The sequence below is a fragment of the Dendrobates tinctorius genome, unplaced genomic scaffold, assembly GCF_039654945.1.
Source record: "Dendrobates tinctorius isolate UK_male_01 unplaced genomic scaffold, ASM3965494v1 ptg000134l, whole genome shotgun sequence".
NCBI lineage: Eukaryota > Metazoa > Chordata > Amphibia > Anura > Dendrobatidae > Dendrobates > Dendrobates tinctorius.
Genome location: NW_027361802.1, coordinates 25,333,408 through 25,353,809, shown reverse-complemented (window position 1 = coordinate 25,353,809; position 20,402 = coordinate 25,333,408). Strand labels below are relative to the sequence as shown.

General features: G+C 43.5%; 1 protein-coding gene across 4 annotated transcripts in view; it reads right to left on the bottom strand.

The window, feature by feature from the left end:
* Positions 1 to 8,604: 8,604 nt before the first annotated feature.
* The window catches only part of CEP78 (centrosomal protein 78), a 93,084-nt gene continuing 81,286 nt past the window's right edge, over positions 8,605 to 20,402 (bottom strand). For all 4 annotated transcript variants that reach the window (XM_073543806.1, XM_073543807.1, XM_073543808.1 and 1 more), the window contains exon 16: positions 8,605 to 9,423. In XM_073543806.1, coding sequence (XP_073399907.1) covers positions 8,914 to 9,423 — 510 coding nt within the window. In that variant the 3' untranslated portion in view covers positions 8,605 to 8,913. The remainder of the gene's footprint in view (positions 9,424 to 20,402) is intronic.

The following is a 20,402-nucleotide window of genomic DNA, read 5'->3' as shown; positions in this document are numbered from 1 at the left end:
CAGTGGGGTTCAGTAACGTCAGCTGATCCCCTGCTGTGTGGATGGCAGTCTCTCCTGCTGTCACCACATTCCAAATACAGTAGGCCTCTGCCTACACCCTCCTATTTCCTGGGCTTCAACACAGCCAGTTGTAGCTCGGAAGTGCCGTCCACACGGAAACAGATACTTGCTCCCGTGTCTCAGTGGGGTTCAGTAACGTCAGCTGATCCACTGCTGTGTGGATGGCAGTCTCTCCTGCTGTCTCCACATTCCAAATACAGTAGGCCTCTGCCTACACCCTCCTATTTCCTGGGCTTCAACACAGCCAGTTGTAGCTCGGAAGTGCCGTCCACACGGAAAGAGACACTTGCTCCCGTGTCTCAGTGGGGTTCAGTAACGTCAGCTGATCCCCTGCTGTGTGGATGGCAGTCTCTCCTGCTGTCTCCACATTCCAAATACAGTAGGCCTCTGCCTACACCCTCCTATTTCCTGGGCTTCAACACAGCCAGTTGTAGCTCGGAAGTGCCGTCCACACGGAAACAGATACTTGCTCCCGTGTCTCAGTGGGGTTCAGTAACGTCAGCTGATCCACTGCTGTGTGGATGGCAGTCTCTCCTGCTGTCTCCACATTCCAAATACAGTAGGCCTCTGCCTACACCCTCCTATTTCCTGGGCTTCAACACAGCCAGTTGTAGCTCGGAAGTGCCGTCCACACGGAAAGAGACACTTGCTCCCGTGTCTCAGTGGGGTTCAGTAACGTCAGCTGATCCCCTGCTGTGTGGATGGCAGTCTCTCCTGCTGTCTCCACATTCCAAATACAGTAGGCCTCTGCCTACACCCTCCTATTTCCTGGGCTTCAACACAGCCAGTTGTAGTTCGGAAGTGCCGTCCACACGTAAAGAGATACTTGCTCCCGTGTCTCAGTGGGGTTCAGTAACGTCAGCTGATCCCCTGCTGTGTGGATGGCAAAGTCTCCTGCTGCCTACACAGTCGTACCACTACTGATTTTTAACCGTGCTTCAATTAGGCCTGTGGCTCCACTGTCTCTCGTATTTCCCCTGTCCTCCAACCCTGCCAGTTACAGCTCCGAAGTGGCGTCTGCACAATCCACACTTGTTCCTGTGTTACAGGTGTTTAGTCCGGTCAGTTAATCCCCTGATGTGTGTCCGGCAATGTCGCCTGCTCTCTCCACATTCCCATTTTTTTCACAAACGCAAGTCATACCAAATAAATGTTACCACTACCATGAAGTACAATATGTCTCAGAATCAGCGGGATCCGTTGAAGCGTTCCACAGTTATTACCTCATAAAGTGACAGTGATCAGAATTGTAAAAATTGGCCCAGTCATTAACAAAAAACCTGCATGAAATACTGAAACTTAGGCTAGGTTCAAACAGGAGTATTTACCTGTCCGGTACTGGACTGCAGTGCACCAACTGACATCCTCATAAGCACATATGAGGCAGTATGTTTGGGTCAGGAGATCCACCAGTCCAGGCATTGCAGCCTATATACTACTGAACCCCAGCCTTAGGGCTCATACTCACTTGCGAGAGACTCGTGCGAGTCTCTCGCATGAAAACCTGGCACTGCTGCCCGCACTCGAGCGTGCAGCTACATGTAATTCTATGCAGCCGCACACTCCGGTCCGAGTGCCGGTGGCAGCACCAGGTTTTCATATGAGAGACTTGCACGAGAATGATGTCCATTTTGTAGAACAACAAAGAGAAACCTAAATAAATCACTGGTATGTCGCAAATGAGTCGCAGCCTGATGTGATATTGAACCACATACTGATAAGAAATTAATTTTACATGAATAAAGTAATAACTGCCAAATATGTTTGGTAATATGTCTCTTTGGATTTTATTCAACTCTTAGGTGACAGTTGCATCATAAAGATGAATTCATTTATTTTTTTACAGTGATTCCCACTGTGTGTTGGGAAGCAGCAAATCACAAGTAGATCACACCAAAAAAGAGAATAGCACTGGACTCAGGCAGTTGTGTGGAGGAATGTAATGGGAAAGTTAGTGGAGTAAATGTTTTATTTATTATTATTTTTGGAGCACTCATATCCTTTGCAAAGTAAAAAAAAAAAACACCCTTTGAATGGGTCAGTCTTCTCATTAATACAATCTTTATCTATAATGAGACCCCAAAATATGAGCCAGATTGGAAAATTTTAATTTGAATGGTCACCTTGTAATACTACATTTCCTTTGCACTGGGTAATACAAGGAAATTCCTCACCAGCAGGGCCGAATACCATTGGCCGCAACATGTGTTGCGAGTATCGCTGCTACATCCCAGCACAATACAAGTGAATGAGCTCAGGATACTGTGGCTCTGACAGCAAGTCACGAAAACCCCAATGTGATTTGACTTCTTGTAACCCCATTCGCTTGTATAGCATTGTAAGTCTATGGATACTGCAATATAACTTGTCTGCAATTTATTGCCATGCGTCTATATTAGAGCACCATTCTCAACTAAATTATACCCTTGAAGGGAACCTGTCAGCAGGTTTTTATTACCTCATTTGAGAGCAGCATGACAAAGGCAAAGAGAAGCTGAATCCAACAATGTATCACTTAGGGTGTGTGCACACTGTGGATTCTGCTCCGGACCCGCAGCAGTTTTTGCTGCGGTGTACAGTACCATAATATCCTATGGATATAAAAACCACAGTGCAGACGGTGAGGATTTTTCCTGCGGTTTCAAAACCGCAGAAAGAATTGACATGTCAATTCTTTCTGCGGATTACGCTGCAGTTTGCCATCTCCTCCATTGTGGAGATGAAAAACCGCAGGGTAAAACCGCAGGTCTTTTGACCTGCAGATTTACCTGCGGATATTACCAAATCCGCACCCCAATCCGCAGCGTGTGCACAGCCTTAGATTACTGGGTGCAACAGTTCTAACCCAATCAGTTTTTAGATTTAGCAATGCAGCAGCGCTTAAAGATGATCTTGCCCACAGGCTCTGTATGTGGAGGGCATGTACCATAAGAGGGCAGTGTGGCAGTGTGGGGGTCATATTTTGTGCAGGGAAGAAAGTGAGGGGTAATTATTTATTCAGGGGCTCAGGAAAGAGCAGATATTTTTATTCAGCAGCATTTTAATGACACTACTCTCGATAAGGGCATCGTGTGGAGATGTGCTGCAGAAGACTGGAGAAAATGGAGGTCTGCAGACACGAGCTGTGGATAAGAAAACTCAGCATGGCGTCTGGAGAAAATGAAGAAAAGAAAGAACGACGAGATGTCATCTGTCATTTACCTGGATGTAAATGTTTTTTTGTGATACTGACTAAATCTCATATTTTTATTTGTTAGGAGCATTGAAGGGGTTGTCCAAGTTTCTGAAGAGTCTGGAGTCATTCTATGTGACTGCAGACTTCTGAATTTTCACAGTGCGCACTCGTGCTGGCAATTTGTATACATGCGATCACATACCGATTAGACATGCGTGGCCTCATTTAATGAAAACAAATTAAGTGAGGCTGGACAAGTTGAGATGGAATGTGAACAGAAGTATACAAATCACATACTTGTGCTTACATGACCGCCCCCTTTGCCACCGGCAAGGGAGAATCCTAAAAGTGTGCAGTGCATGTGCTGTGAGAATTCAGAAACTTCAGCCACCTATAGTGACTGAAGACTTTCATCTGCAACCTGGACGCACCCTTTAATTATAAAATGAAACCCTGTAGCATGGCAATCTTATCAGCTTGTAATATCCTCAGTATCAGGATTCAGCTCTGCAGGTTCCAACAGTTATCACTTGGCCACATCACTCATGCGATTTTCATACTTACGTTCACATGACAATAAGCTTTTCTTCCTGCTTCCCGTTTTTTCACTGAACATTGAATTAAGAAGAGCAGCTTGATTAAGGCCGGTCACACTTGCGAGTGCAATGCCAGAAACTCGCGCGAGTCTCTCGAATCAATACCTGGCATTGCCGGGTATTGAGGCGCGAGTTTCTCGCATTGCAATCGCAAGTGTGACACCTGTCTAAGTGTGCAAGTCGCATATATGCTTGGGGGGGGGGAAGGGGGGTGGCCAAAGTGATTTCTTTCCTTGGGTGCCAGAAAACCTAGGTTCACCTCTGACAATAAGGCCCTACGGTCTGGGTTTGAAAGGGCTACAGATCTCGCTTCTAAACGAATGAAGTGCGCTGAAGCATCCGACAGGCTGCAGCCCCTTGCATAAGAGGTACAGAAGCCAGTATGCTGTCTCTGGAAGTTTTATCCTTCAACTGAGTCTCCAGATGGTCTAACCAGACAATTAAGGATCTGGCAGTACATGTAGCAGCCACTGCGGGTGTTCGCGCTCTCACCGTCTCCCATTTACCTTTAAGGAAGGTATCTGCGTTCTTGTCTAGGAGGTCTTTTAAATTCCCCATGTCTTCAGAGGGAAAGAGGTTTTTCTAGAAGTCGTTGTCATGGCCGCATCCACTTTTGGGGCTTTGTCCCAGCTTGACGAGGAAAGTTCATCAAAGGGATATCTCATCTTAAATAATGGGGGGAGGAAGCCTCTCTTTTTGTTTTTTTTCCATTCCCACTGTATCAAGGTGTGGATCCTTTCTTTTAACACCTTTCCAACATGTGGCGGAATAGTACGCAGGTGTCGGACTCCGATGCTGAGCCTGCACTTTTCCGGGCACATGACAGCTGACGTGCCCGCAACAGCCGCGGGTGGAATTGCGATCCACCTGCGGCTGTTAACTAGTTAAATGACACTGTCAATCTATGACAGCAGCATTTAACTCGCAATTACAGGAAGCAAATCACTAATCCCGCCCATCGGTGACTCCGTCACATGATCACAGGCCACCGATGGGTCGGCACGACAACCATACGTCTGCAGCAGAACGCTATGGTTGTCATTGCTAGATTGCTATGAACGCCGCCCCGTGGTCGGTGCTCATAGCAAGTGAGCATTTCTGCTACACAAGCGATCTTATCATCGCCTGTGTGTAGCAGAGGCGTTCAAAGTATTGCAGCTTTAAAAATATTAAAATAAATATAGAAAAAGTTCAAATCACCCCCTTTCGCCCCAATCAAAGTAAAACAGTAAGAAAATAAATCAAATATACACATTTGCCATCACCATGTTCAGAATTGCCCGATCAATAAAAAAAGAATTAACCCAATTGCTAAGCTTCGTAACAAGAAAAAAAATTCTAAGCGCAAGAAGAAAGCTTTTTTGGTCGCCGCTACATTGTAATAAAATGCAATAACGAGCGTTCAAAAGATCATATCTACTCCAAAATGGTATCAATAAAAACGTCAGCTCGGGGCACAAAAAATAAGCCCTAAGCCAGCCTCAGATCACGAAAAATGGAGATGATAGAGGTCTAGTAAAATGGGTTTTTTTTTTTAAAAAACAAATTATGGATTTTTTTTACCACTTAAAAAAGAACCTGTACGTTTGGCATTTGTGAACTCGTAATGACCTGGAGAATCATAATGGCAGGTCAGTTTTAGCATTTAGTGAACATGGTTAAATGAAAAAAACAAAAAACAAAACATAACAACTGTGGAATTACACTTTTTGCAATTTCACCACACTTGTAAATTTTTCCAGTTTTCCAGTACACGATATTTTAAAACCAATGGTGTCATTTAAAAGTACAACTTGTTCCGCCAAAAACAAGCCCTCATGTGGCTATAATGATAGGAAAAAAGAGTTATGGCTCTGGGAAGAAGAGGAGCAAAGAATGAAAAACGCAAAAATGGAAAATGGCCCAGAGGTTAATGGAAATGACCTACACCTCTTTTGGTCCAAGACTCCAATCGTAATGTCCTGAATAGTTTTTGCAGGCTTGGACTTGACTATATCCATCCTATCTTTATACTTCTGTCCATCTGTTCCATAGGGAAACAGATGACCTACAGGTGCTTCTCACAAAATTAGAGTATTAGCAAAAAGTTAATTTATTTCAGTTCTTCAATACAAAATGTGAAACTCATTATATAGTCATTACAGAGTGATCTATTTCAAGTGTTTATTTACGTTAATGTTGATGATTATGGCTTACAGCCAACAAAAACCCAAAAGTCATCTCAGTGAATTAGAATTAACAAAAAAACTGCTAAAGCTCCCTAAAGGGGCCTTTAGTCTGTTTAAGTAGTCTCCAAAATCATGGGGAAGACTGCTGACTTGACAGATGTCCTGAAGGCAGCTGCTGACACATTCCACAAGGAAGGTAAGTCACAAAAGGTCATTGCCAAAGAAGCTGGCTGTTCACAGAGTGCTGTATCCAAGCATATTAATGGAAAGTTGGCTGGAGGCAAAAAGTGTGGTAGAAAAAGGTTCAGGAGCAACCGGGATAACCTCAGCCTTGAAAGGCTTCTTAAAAAAAAGGCTGTTCAAAAATTTGGGGGAGATTCACAAGGAGTGGACTGCTGTTGGAGTCATTGCTTCAAGAGCCACCACACACAGACATATCCAGGACATGGGCTACAAGTGCCGCATCCTTGTGTCAACCCACTCATAACCAATAGAGAACGCCAGAAGAGTCTTACCTAGGCCAAGTAGAAAAAGAACTTGGCTGTTGCATAGTGGTCCAAGGTGTTGTTTTCAGATGAAAGTAAATTTTGCATTTCATTTGGGAGAATGGAGAGGCACACAACCCAAGCTGCTTGAAGTCTAGTGTGAAGTTTCCACAATCAGTGATGGTTTGGGGAGCCATGTCATCTGCTGGTATAGGTCCACTGTGATTATCAAGACCAAAATCAGCGCAGCCACCCACCAGGAAATTTTAGAGCACTTCATGCTTCCCTCTGCTGACAAACTTTTTGGAGATGGAAATTTCATTCTCCAACAAGACTTGGCACCTGTCCACACTGCCAAAAGTACCTCTGCCTGGTTTAAAAACAACAGTATCACTGTGCTTGATTGGCCAGCAAACTCGCCTGACCTTAACCCCATAGATAATCTATGGGGTATTGTCAAGAGGAAGATGAGAGACACAAGACCCAACAATGCAGACAAGCTGAAGGCTGTTATCAAAGCAACCTGGGCTTCCATAACACCTCAGCAGTGCCACATGCTGATCGCCTCCATGCCACACCGCAGTAATTGATGCAAAAGGAGCCCTGACCTAGTAGTATTGAGTGCATATACTGAACATACATTTCAGTAGGCCAACATTTTGAATTTTAAAATCAGTTTTCAAGCCGATGGTATAAAGTATTCTAATTTACTGAGATGAGTTTTGGGCTTTCATTGGCTTTTTGATGGTAGTCTAATTTTGTGAGAAGCATCTGTATGTTATCTTCTGAAGAGGAGGAGGCTGACTAGGAGGATTCATCATCCTTATTTGAAACACTAGACACATTTGACCCTGAAGACCTAGCCCTTTTATCGTTCTTCCTCTTATTGCACAAGCCACACCAGAGCCAGCTATCCCAACTCGGGATACTGCTCGCTTGTGTCCGCACACAAATGGACCCACTGCGGCACTTCTTCTGATCTTCATTTATATGCTGCATGTGTATCAACTCAAATCAAGCTGAATTTTTGTGTTTTTTCTCTGTATTTTTGCATTCTGTGCAAGCTGGGGTATGGCCTCCCTCTCCTGAGCTGGAAATTGTATATAAGGCTTCCCCAGACTGGTGTCTACTGTTTGGGACCCAGTCCTTTTGTCTGCCCTTGTTCACACATTGAGGTCAACTTTGACACAAAACAAGGTATTTTAATATTAGACAGTGTAGGACTATCCCGAACAGAGTTACTGTGTCGTGGTGGGATGGCTTTCATGCTACTTTTGATCAAAAACAGTATTACTAAAAACTCTTATTTAGATGCACTTTTGCTTTTACTTATTTAGTTACAGCAGGGTTTTTGCTCACTTTGTCTTTTGCAGGTTTTATGGCCAATGTCAACATGCATTTATATGATGCATGTGTATCAACTCAAACCAAGCTCAATTTTTGTGTTTTTTTTTTTTGATCTTCAGGTATGCCTGCAAGAGGTTCACCCGTCAAGGACAGGAAAGCAACTGATGCGTATGAGAGGTGCCTCACTTTTATGCCTGTCTGTTTCCTGTCCTTGAAGATCGAATCCCCTCTCTTGTGGTGCTGCCATGGGTGATCAATAAATAAGCCCCCCATATAGCCCCATATCTGGAAAAGTGAAACTGTTACCAGTCTCGGAAATTGGGGACAATTTTTTTTTTTTTTTAACTAGTTATTTTTTCACCACTTAAATTAAAAAAAAACAAAACTATGCATCTGCGTACTCGTACTGACTTGGAGAATCATATTTCCAGGTCAGTTTTACCAAGTAGTAAACATGGTAAAATAAAGTAAAAAAAAAAAAACCTAGACAATTGTGAAATTGCACTTTTTTTGCAATTTCAAAGCACTTGGAATTATTTTCTTGCTTTCCCGCTCATCACATGATAAAATAAATTCTGTCATTCAAAAATACAACTTGTTTGGCAAAAAAAACAAGCCCCCATATGGCTATTTTGACTGAAAAATAAAAAAGTTATGGCCCTTAGAAGCAAGGGGGGAAAAAACAAGAAATGGCCATGGTGTGAAGGGGTTAAATAGGGAAAATTTCATGAAGGCTATACTTCTCAGAACAGACAATAAAGATACACAACAAATGCAATCACAAGTGATTTTTATTTCATAAAAATAGGACTTAAAAAAATAAATAAGAAAAATAAAAATGTACACAATGTCACCCAAATTTAGAATATATTCTCACAGAAACTTCTAAAAGTTTGTGTAATCAGTTTGATAGCTTTTCCTCTCAGCACTAACTTTTACAGTTTTATATTGTATGACATGTTTGCAAAGAGACACATGGAAATGTTATCTTTATTCCTGTAACGTTTCTGCAGCTAAACAGAAATTTCAATCATATTATTGGTAACTGTACAATCACCTGATGTACTGTAGATCTGAGCGCTTTAATATGACCCATTGTGTTTGCTCCCTACAGAGGTAAAATTTTCTGGGATTTCTGATTCTATGCTAGCATCAGAAAAAACTGAAGTTTTGTAACTATTTTGCTTCTCCAAGTCAATAGGATGTTCTCTGCTTGTCCCTTTTGACAGGCTTCTTTTTGATGAATGTTTTTGATGCTTATTGCGAGCGGATTCCTTAGAACTACTACTGGCATGACTTTTTCTACTTTTGCTAGAATCTGATGCCAAGCTATTGCCATCAGTCCTTTTATAATCAGACAGGTTGGATTTTTTCAAAACATCAGCATCTTTGGTACTTTGCTGTTCAGAACCAATCCTGCTGCTCTTGCATGCCTCTTCATCCTTTATAGAATCATCAAAACCCACTTCTACGTCTTCTTTACTCTCACTGGTGGCTGGAATTTTATCAGATGCCCAAGGTGGATTATTAGCTGCTGCATCCGCTGTATATGATCTCTCTAATGAATCAATTTCTTCATTTCTGCGATCAGCCTAAAAATAACACAAATGCGAACACAAAATAAATCAAAACAATATAGTGTTTGCTTAGTATTTTGCATACGTTATATATAGAATTTTTTTTTAACGGACCTGTCACATGAGAAAAATATCAAACTGAAAGCAGTAGACATTATAAAACTATGCTCAACTGCATGTCATTAACAAATCCAATCACTTTCCTCACTCTACACAGTGGGCACAAAATCTGGTGAGATTTTCTTCCCAGAAGTACTGTGGAGAGGCAAGCTGGAAGGCTGAGTCTATACTGCTAAACCGCAAAGTGGAGCCTTATTCTCTTGGATTCTGCAGGATTTGGGCCATTTTATATTTTTTTTTCCCAATTCACTGTTCCATAGAGCACAATAGAAGAATCGTGTTACCACCATATTTGTGATCTCAATAAATTAAATAAAAGAAAATCATAAACATTGTAAATTAATTTATCACTGCATCAACAAAACACACATCAGGTGAAAACACCAAGATTACTTACCGGTAACCGAATTTTCCAGAACCCATGACAGCACTCCTGAAATAGGGATCCGCCCAGCTGGGACAGGAAACCTACTCAAAAAGGCAGCACTTCCCGCCTCAGTTGGATTACAGAGCATGAGAGGACCTCCAGGTTAATTTACACACAAAGAACACATTACAAAATACCCAAACTATAGTGCACACCCATAAGTTGAGAAGAGGGGACATATACATGTACTGTGTCATGGGGTCTGGAAAAAATAGCTACTGGAAAGTAACCAAGATGTTTTCCCTTCACCCATGACAGCACACTTAAGAGATTTTTGGAGAATTGAAACACCTTAGGGAGGGATCACTGCTTGCAGCACCCTTCTACCAAAGGTCAAGTCAGCAGAGGAGCACAGATTCAGTCTGTAGTGCTAAAAGAAAGTAGATGAGGACCAGGTAGCGGCCTTAAAGAACTTATCAATTGATACCTCCACCTTTTCTTCTCCACATTTTTCCTCACCTGGATCCTTAGGGTTGTTACAAAAAGAGGGCAAAGTAATCCATTGCTCCTATGGAACATAAGAGCCACTATGGGAAGATAGGCCAGGTCAGGCCTTAGTACATCCTATCCTCATACACCTGTGTGTAGGGGGGGGGACATATGGACAGGGCTTGTACAGGGTGGGCCATTTATATGGATACATCTAAATAAACTTCCTGTTTGTGGCACATTAGTATATGGGAGGGGGAAAACTTTTCAAGATGGGTGGTGACCATGGTGGCCATTTTGAAGTCAGCCATTTTGGATCCAATTTTATTTTTTTCAATGGGAAGAGGGTCATGTGACAGATGAAACATATTGAGAATTTCACAAGAAAAACAATGGTGTGCTTGTTTTTAAAGTAACTTTATTCTTTCAAGAGTTATTTACAAGTTTCTCTTTGTTTACAGCCATTGACATGTCGCAGAGGTTAACACGTGAGGAGCGGATAGAAATTGTGTTGATGTCTAGTGAACGCATTATCTGGGTCATTGCAGCAGATTTCAATGCAAGACACCCTACGCAAGAAAACTGTCACCATTCCCATTTTATTTAGGTGTAGCCATATAAATGGCCCACCCAAAAAAGTTTGCCTCATCGCTGAACATAATGTTCTGTGTAAACTGAGGGTCCTGTTCCAATCTTTTTTTGCCCATTCTGCAAATTCAGACCTCCAATCTGGGTCACCAACCATTCCCATTTTATTTAGGTGTATCCATATAAATGGCCCACCCTGTATATCCCTCAACTTGCGGGCAGATGTCACAGCCACTAGTAAAACAGTCTTAAGGGTAAGGAATTTGGCAGATAAATTCTGTGGGGGCTCAGACGAGTCTTTAGTTAGAGCCTCTAAAACTAGGTTCAGGTCCCATGGTGGAATTTTCGTGACTATAACCGGTCTGGACCTACTACGGGATTTTATAAACGGAGACATCCATGTATTTGCCACTAGGTTACAGTTATATAAGGTACCCAAGGCTGAGATCTGTACCTTGAGAGTGTTAGTTGCTAACCCTAGTTCCAACCCTGATTGCAGAAACTATAGAATGGACCCCACTAGGGCCTCATCCCCTAGAGGCTGCCCTGAAAATTCCAGAAATTTCTTTCATATCCTGCCAAAAATCCCTGATGTAATCGGTTTCCTACTATTCAACAAGGTGGAGATCAACCCTAGTGAGAAACCCTGCCGACTCAGTAATGCTCTCTCAAATTCCATGCTGCTGGATGGAAGCTCTTCACTTGAGAGTAGCATATTGGCCCCTGGGTGAGAAGGTCCGGGATCCATGGATCGAACACGGACATCGACCTTAGAAGGGAAAATCATGGTCTCTCCAGCCAGAATAGAGCGATGAGAATCACCTTTGCCTGATCCTCCCTGATTTTCCTTACGGCTGTTGGGATCATTGCTATTGGAGGGAATGCACAGGCAATCCTGAATCTCTATGGAATCTGAAGAGCATCCACCGCAAATAGTTTCTACTTTGGGTTTAATGAACAGAAGTTCTTCACTTTCCGGTTGTGTAAGCTGACAAAAAGATCTATCTCCGACCGTCCCCATGCTCACACTATCTGATGGAAGATCTGGGAACTTAAAGATCATTCTCCCTGTCTCAGTTTCTCGAGACTCAGGAAGCCTGCCTTTGTATTGCCTACTTCCCTTATGTGAAGTGTGTAAGTGACAGCAGGTGTTGCTCTGCTAGCTGGAGAGATTGCCTGCTGCCATCATTAGGGTATGGGACCTTGTTCCTCCTTGGTGGTTGATATAAACCATGGCTGCTCGATTGTCCGACATGACCCGGACATGGCGACTTAAGAGAAAGGGAAGAAAGTCTCTTAAGGCCCTCTCCACAGCCCACAGCTCTTTCAAGTTTGATCCTTGGCCTCTCTCTAGAGAAGACCAGATTCCATGAACTGAGTAGTTAGGTGTCTTATGTGTGTCCCCCAGCCTGTGTTGCTTGCGTCTTTCATGATAATGTCCTGTACGGGTTTTATCCACTGGACTCCTGACGACAAGTTTTGCTTGACCGTCCACCAAGACAGGGAATCCCTGACTGCTGAACAAAGATGCATCTTTCCTTCTAAAATGTCCTCCTTATGACCACTGTGCGAACAGAATTTCCCACTGTAGCAGCCTCAGGTGGAATTGGACCCATTTTACTGCTCTTCTCCAGGTCATCCATGGCTTATCTATTGCTAACAGAGCCAGGCCCATTACACTGGGTGCAGAATAATTAGGCAAATGAGTATTTTGATCACATCATCCTTTTTATACATGTTGTCCTACTCCAAGCTGTATAGGCTTGAAAGCTAACTGCCAATTATGTAAATCAGGCGATTTGCATCTCTGTAATGAGGGGTGTGGTCAAATGACATCAAAACCCTATATAAGGTGTGCTTAATTATTAGGCAACTTCTTTTCTTTTGGGAAAATGGGTCAGAAGAGAGATTTGACGGACTCTGAAAAGTCAAAAATTGTGAGATGTCTTGCAGAGGGATGCAGCAGTCTTGAAATTGCCAAACTTTTGAAGCGTGATCACCGAACAATCAAGCTTTCCATAGCAAATATCCAACAGGGACGCAAGAAGCGTGTTGATAAAAAAAAAGGCGCAAAATAACTGCCCATGAACTGAGGAAAATCAAGCGTCAAGCTGCCAAGATGCCATTTGCCACCAGTTTTGCCATATTTCAGAGCTGCAACGTTACTGGGTATCAAAAAGCTCAAGGTGTGCCATACTCAGGGACATGGCCAAGGTAAGGAAGGCTGAAAAACGACCACTTTTCAACAAGAAACATAAGATAAAACATCAAGACTGGGCCAAGAAATATCTTAAGACTGATTTTTTTAAGGTTTTATGGACTGATGAAATGAGAGCGACTCTTGATTGGCCAGATGGATGGGCCCGAGGCTGGATCAGTAAAGGGCAGAGAGCTCCACTCCGTCTCAGACGCCAGCAAGGTGGAGGTGGGGTACTGGTATGGATGGGCTGGTATCAAAGATGAACTTGTGGGACCTTTTTGGGTTGAGGATGGAGTGAAGCTCAACTCCCAGACCTACTGCTAGTTTCTGGAAGACACCTTCTTCTAACAGTGGTAAAGGAAGAAGTCAGTATCGTTCAAGAAAAACATGATTTTCATGTAGGCCAGTGCTCAATCACATGCATCCAAATACTCCACAGCGTGGCTGGCCAGTAAAAGTCTAAAAGAAGAAAAAATAATGACATGGCCCCTTTGTTCACCTGATCTGAACCCCATAGAGTACCTGTGGTCCCTCATAAAACGTGAGATCTACAGGGAGTGAAAACATTACACCTCTCCGAACAGTGTCTGGGAGGCTGTGGTGGCTGCTGCACACAATGTTGATCATAAACAGATCAAGCAACTGACAGAATCTATGGATGGAAGGCTTTTGAGTGTCAACAAGAAAGGTTGCTATATTGGTCACTGATTTTTTTTGTTTTGTTTTTGAATATCAGAAATGTTTATTTCTACATTTTTTGTTGCTCTATTGGTTTACCTGGTAAAAATAAACAAGTGAGATGGGTATATATTTGGTTTTTATTAAGTTGCCTAATAAATCTGCACAGTAATAATGACCTGCACAAACAGATATCCTCCTAAGATAGCCAAATCTAAAAAAACCCCACTCCAACTTCCAAAAATATTAAGCTTTGATATCTATGAGTCTTTTGGGTTGATTGAGAACATAGTTGTTATTCAATAATAAAAATAATCTTCTCAAATACAACTTGCCTGATAATTCTGCACACAGTGTATTTTCGCTATTTTGTCCTCTGATAGGAGACACATTTGGCACACGGAGTCTAAAACCAGACCCAGGAAGGACTGTATCGTTTCTGGTTTTAGTCTTGACTTAAGGGTATTTACTATCCAGCCCAGCTCTACTAGGACCACTATTGCTTTCCTCAGCTGCTCTGCACAGTGATCTTCCGACCTTCCGACTATAAGAAAGTAATCCAGGTAAGGGACGATAACAGCGTTTCGACAACGAAGGTAGGCCATCACCTCCGATATTACCTTGGTGAAATTTTCTCGGAGCTATTGACAGTCCGAACAGAAGAGCTGTGTATTGATAATGCCTGACCTGTCCCTGGACATACAGAGCCACCCTCAAGAACGTTTGATGGTCCTGATGAATTGAGATGTGATAATATCTTATCTCTTCCTCCGAGACTTCACACAGAACACATTTTTGTAAGAGTCCCATGATTTCTGTTTCCAGGGCAAGCTGTTCTCCTGGTGACTTCATGAGGGGTGTTATTACGAAGGTCGGGCGAGGCAGATGGATAAAGTCTAGCTTCAGACCCTCCTTGATAATTCTTAAGACCCAGCAACTGGGGGAGATGTTCACCCGAGTAGGGAGAGCCTTCCCCTATCGCTGACCTATCATCATTGGGAGGGCTTTTTGGAAGATGTAGAGGGCCCACCGAACATAAACCCGGACTCCTTTCTACCTTTGAACTCCCACCTCTTCCTTTCCTCATGCCCTATTAAACTTCCTCCTCCGAAAGGAAGGTTTCCTAGCCTCCGCAGGGAAACCAGGGAAGCCCTTCTTTTTGTCACCTGCTTTCTCCAAAATGTCTTCCAATTTCTGTCCATAGAGAAACTGGGCGTCACATGGGATGGAGCAAAGTATATTTTTTGAATGCAGATCCTCCGGACACCCTTTAAGCCATAAGGCTCGTCTGACCACATTGGATAGGCCCGCCGACCTAGCCGCTAATCTTACAGAGTCTGCAGAGGTGTCCGCAAGAAAAACCGCTGCTCCGTGCAACAGAGGCATATTATCCATGATTTAATCTTTTGGGTTCTTGTTTTCAAGCTGTTCCTCCATTTGTTGCAGCCAGATCATAAGAGAGCAGGCAGTAAATGTTCCAGCTATTGCCAGCTTCAGATCCCCCGTAGCTGCCTCCAAGGTGTGCGTTAGAAGCCCATTCGCTTTTTTGTCCATCGGGTCCCTAAGCGCCCCGGAATCCTCAAAGGGCAGGGCCGACCTCTTTGAGGATTTAGCCACTGCGCCGTCAATCTTAGGGACTTTATCCTAATTCTCAGAGTCTTTCTCCTTAAAGGGGTATCTCCTCTTTGAAGATGAGGGCAAGCTACCAGATTTTTCTGGCTTTTTCCGCTCCTTATGAGTGCTTTCATCCTGGAATTAACCAGAACGGTACACTTTTTCCTTTCCTCCAAGCCTCCTAACATTATATTTTCTAGGGACATAGATGCTTTCTCCTCCTTCAGGCTCATTGTTGACCTAACTGCTCTGACCAACCTATAAGTATCTTCAGCAGGAAAGCATGGTGGCCACTTATATCACTGTCCATGGAGAAGGAGGACGGGGATTCAATATGATATTCTCCGACAGACCATGGAGAGATTCTGAAGTGACATACTGAGCGCTTTTATTCCCCTTTTTTAAAAGGGTCTTTAGGGAATCTTCAACCTCAGACCTGATTACAGATCTAAGGCTTGCGGCAAAGTCAGGGGTCTCATCCAGGATAGTTTTTAGGGTACAGTCCGAACAGAGACTCTTCTGCCATTGGATTGTGTGAGGCAGTGACCCCTGTTATAGCTAGGGGGCGCTGTATGTGCTCCTCAGGATACACATGGAGGCGTAACTGTGATGATGAGACAGTGACTGGCAGTGTAAATGGCTGGTATGTCGCAGAGGAAGTCTGCTCTGTAAGCCCGAAATGCTTTTCCTCTGGGACTTGTAGTACTACAAGTGTTTGCTTACTAAGGGGGCTTACAGGGTTAGTTGGAGAACTGGGCAGGACTGACTAACCACACATTCACTGCCTACTTGTGGAGTGTATGGACCTGAATGGTCAGAGTGTAAGGTCCTGGATGGCCTATGCTGGAAGATCCTGGCAGTAGGATCCGATTCCTGAAAAGCACATGGTCAGGCCATGGACCTGAAGGCCTGTGTGTTGGAAGATGCAAGGAGTGGACTTCCTGAAGAGCACATGGAGAGACAATATGTGCAGAGTCTGTGACGGCGCTGCGTCAGGAATCTACCGTTCTTCTGAGGGTCTGGACTGTCGGGGGTGCCCTGGTCACAAGGACTGTGATCCCAGTAAGACAGCTTCCCCAGGAGAGAGGACTAAAGAGGAGTCAGGGTGTGGAGCAGGAGCTCCTGTAAGGTAACTCCAGAAAAGGGGTTTATGGGCAGAAAAGTATCTGCTATTAGAACGGACTGTTAGTGCCTATGATGTTCCATGGATGGTAATGAACTATGCGGTCACCCATGGTAACTGGACATAGTAAGGTCCAGCATGTTTAGAGACTGCAACTTGATGTTGGTGCCTGTTGTGTTCCGTGGACATTGATGAACTGTTCAACGTGCGGTCGCCCACGTTAACTGGACAAAGAAGTCCGGCGTGTTTAGTGACTGCGAGGTAAAGCCGTACAATGTGAAGTGCTATGAACTATGTTAGGTCTGTGAAGTGTAACATGGCCTATGGTGCAGTTTATGATATCTGAATAAACCGGATAAACTGTGTGAGAAAACCGGTCCTGTGTGCTTCAATCCTCTTCCCAAGCGAGTCTTACAACTGCCAGAGGGGTCCTACATAGGGCACATTCTGTTTTTCTTCTTGGTGCTAACCTTCCAAGTTCCCTAATGATTTAAGCAAAAATATGGTTCTTATTAACAAAAGGTGAAATTCACATAGATCACTCACCACCCACTGTCATATAAAGGGTAACAGATTCAGAGGTGGATCAAGGGTACATAAGACATCCTTTCTGGATACCGAGGAGTCCTGTGACCTTCCACTTCTCTGACCGAGACGGCTGCCGCTCCTGCCACTTGAGCAGCTGCTCCCTTTAGTGCGCCCATGCTGGTGACCGGGCACTGACAGTAGTGAATGCTGCTGCTGTCTTAGGACCTCCATGATTAAGAGAACTTTTGGACATAAACGCCTCTGAGGTCATCCACTCACTTTATATGGGATCCACCACGTTTCTCCTTGGTTCCGCCTCCTCCGGTCCCGAAAATGCCCCTCCCCCTTCACACAGTCCCGTCAGAACGCACTGAATCCCCACACGTCCCGGCCGGTATACTCGCCCAGGGAGCCATCTTGTTTACGGCGCACCCCCTCCGACGTCACTCAGGCACACCGATTCCCAGCGTGAAATGCCCGTGACGTCAGCGGAGCGAGCCCGCGGAAACCCGACTCACCATGGAGACTGCAATCGGAAGACGGAGGGAGAGGGCGCGGCAGATTCAGACCAGCCAGGCATACGTCAGTGCCGCCCGCATGTACACTAAGGCCCTCTGGACCTGTGAACGGCACTTCCAACATCTGGAGGCTGGCATACAGGCATGCGCGCCTGCTCTTCCAGTACTGGGACATGAGTAGGTAAGCAGGAATAAAAAATAAATTCTTCAACCCGCCTGGGTCTCAGCACGAGAGTCCCCCGTCAGGACAGGAAACCTAAATGAAATGGGGGAAAGGTACCCCTCTTTTATTTCAGTAGGCTTCCTGTCCTGGCTGGGAAGATCCCTCTCTCAGGTGAGCTGTCATGGGTGAAGGGAAAAGTTTCCTGACTTCCTACCAGGAGTCTGAACTTTATGCTGAATATTGTTAGTCATCAGCCATGGAATAAGATGTCCCTGTATATTACACAGCCTAGGTAAAGGAGGAGGTTACAGCTGCTTCTAAAAGTTTAATCTACAAGAAAGAGACACGGCTACTTGTAAAGAGTTAACCCCTTTTCTGCCAAAGCTTTTGGACATTTTACACCTCTGGCAACTAGGACAATTGTAACACATTTCACAAAACCTACATTCCAAAATAAGAAAGAAATCATATTAAGAAAATTAGATGCAACAAATTCTAAAACATAAAAGTTTAAAGGGAACCAGTCATCAGGGTATTAGACCCTCTACAATTACCAAACGAAAAACTACAAGTAATGTATGGATTTAATGATCATTAAAAAGCACCTTTACATACCTGCCTTTAGCTAGGGGTCTAATATCCTGATAACAGGTTTCCTTTAACCCTTTCGCGCCTGAGCCTGTTTTTGCCTTCGTGACCAGGCCAATTTTTTCAATTCTGACCAGTGTCACTTTATGAGGCCATAACTCTAGAACGCTTCAACGGATCCTGCTGATTCTGACATTGTTTTCTCGTGACATATTGTACTTCAGGATAGTGGTAAAATTTCTTAGATATGAACTGCGCTTATATGTTAAAAAAAATCGAAATTTGGCAAAAATTTTGAAAATTTTGCAATTTTCAAACTTTTAATTTTTATGCCCTTAAATCAGAGTGTGATATCGCACAAAATAGTTAATAAATAACATTTCCCACATGTCTACTTTACATCTGCACAATTTTGGAAACATAATTTTTTTTTTTTTAGGAAGTTATAAGGGTTAAAAGTTGACCAGCGATTTCTCATTTTTACAACAAAATTTACAACACCATTTTTTTTAGGGACCACCTCACATTTGAAGTGAGTTTGGGGGGTCAATATGACAGAAAATACCCAAAAGTGACACCATTCTAAAAACTGCACCTCTCAATGTACTCAAAACCACATTCAAGAAGTTTATTAACCCTTCAGGTGCTTCACATGAATGAATGGAATGTGGAAGGAAAAAATAAACATTTAACTTTTTTTCACAAACATTTTACTTCAGAACCATTTTTTTTATTTTCACAAGTGTAAAAACAGAAAATGAACCACAAAATTTTTTGTGCAATTTCTCCCAAATACGCCGATACCCCGTATGTGGGGCTAAACCACTGTTTGAGCACACGGCAGAGCTCAGAAAGGAAGGCGTGCCGTTTGACTTTTTCAATGCAGAATTGGCTGGAATTGAGAAAGGACGCCATGTCGCATTTGGAGAGCCTCTAATGTGCCTAATCAGTGGAAACCCCCACAAGTGACCCCATTTTGGAAACTAGACCCCTTAAAGAACTTATCTAGATGTGTCGTGAGCACTTTGAACCCCCAAGTGCTTCACAGAAGTTTATAACGTAGAGCCATGAAAATAAAAAATCATTTTTGTTCCACAAACATGATCTTTTAGCCCCCAATTTTTTATTTTCACAAGGGTAACAGGAGAAATTGGACCCCAAAAGTTGTTGTCCAATTTGTCCTGAGTACACTGGTACCCCATATGTGGAAGAAAACTACTGTTTGGGCACACGGTGGGGATCGGAAGGGAAGTAGTGACGTTTTGGAATGCAGACATTGATGGAATGGTCTGCGGGTGTCATGTCGCGTTTGCAGAGCCCCTGATCTGCCTAAACAGTGGAAATCCTCCACAAGTGACCCCTTTTTGGAAACTAGACCCCCCCAAGGAACTTATCTAGATGTGTGGTGAGCACTTTGAACCCCCAAGTGTTTCACTAAAGTGTATAATGTAGAGCCGTGAAAATAAAAAAATCATTTTTTTTCCACAAAAATGATCTTTTAGCTCCCAATTTTTATTTTCACAAGGGTAACAGGAGAAATTGGACCCTAAGAGTTGTTGTCCAATTTGTCCTGAGTACGCTGGTACCCCACATGTGGGGGGGGACCACTGTTTGGGCACACGGTGGAGCTCGGAAGGGAAGTAGTGACGTTCTGGAATGCAGCCTTTGATGGAATGGTCTGCAGGCGTCATGTTGCATTTACAGAGCCCCTGATGTACCTAAACAGTGGAAACCCCCAATTCGAATTCCAACCCTAACCCCAACACACCCCTAACTCTAGCCCTAACCCTAGCCCTAACCCTAGCCTGCCTGCTTTTTTTTTCTTTACTTTTTTTTTTATTTTTGTGTTTTTTATTTTTTGTATTTTTGACTCATAGTAACGCCACTTCTCCTCTGATCTCACACTGGCAGATGATCAGAGGAGAAGCAGCATTACTATATGACAAGATCGCTGCCCGGCACATAGTAACGCCACTTCTCCTCTGATCTCACACTGACAGATGAGCAGAGGTGAAGCA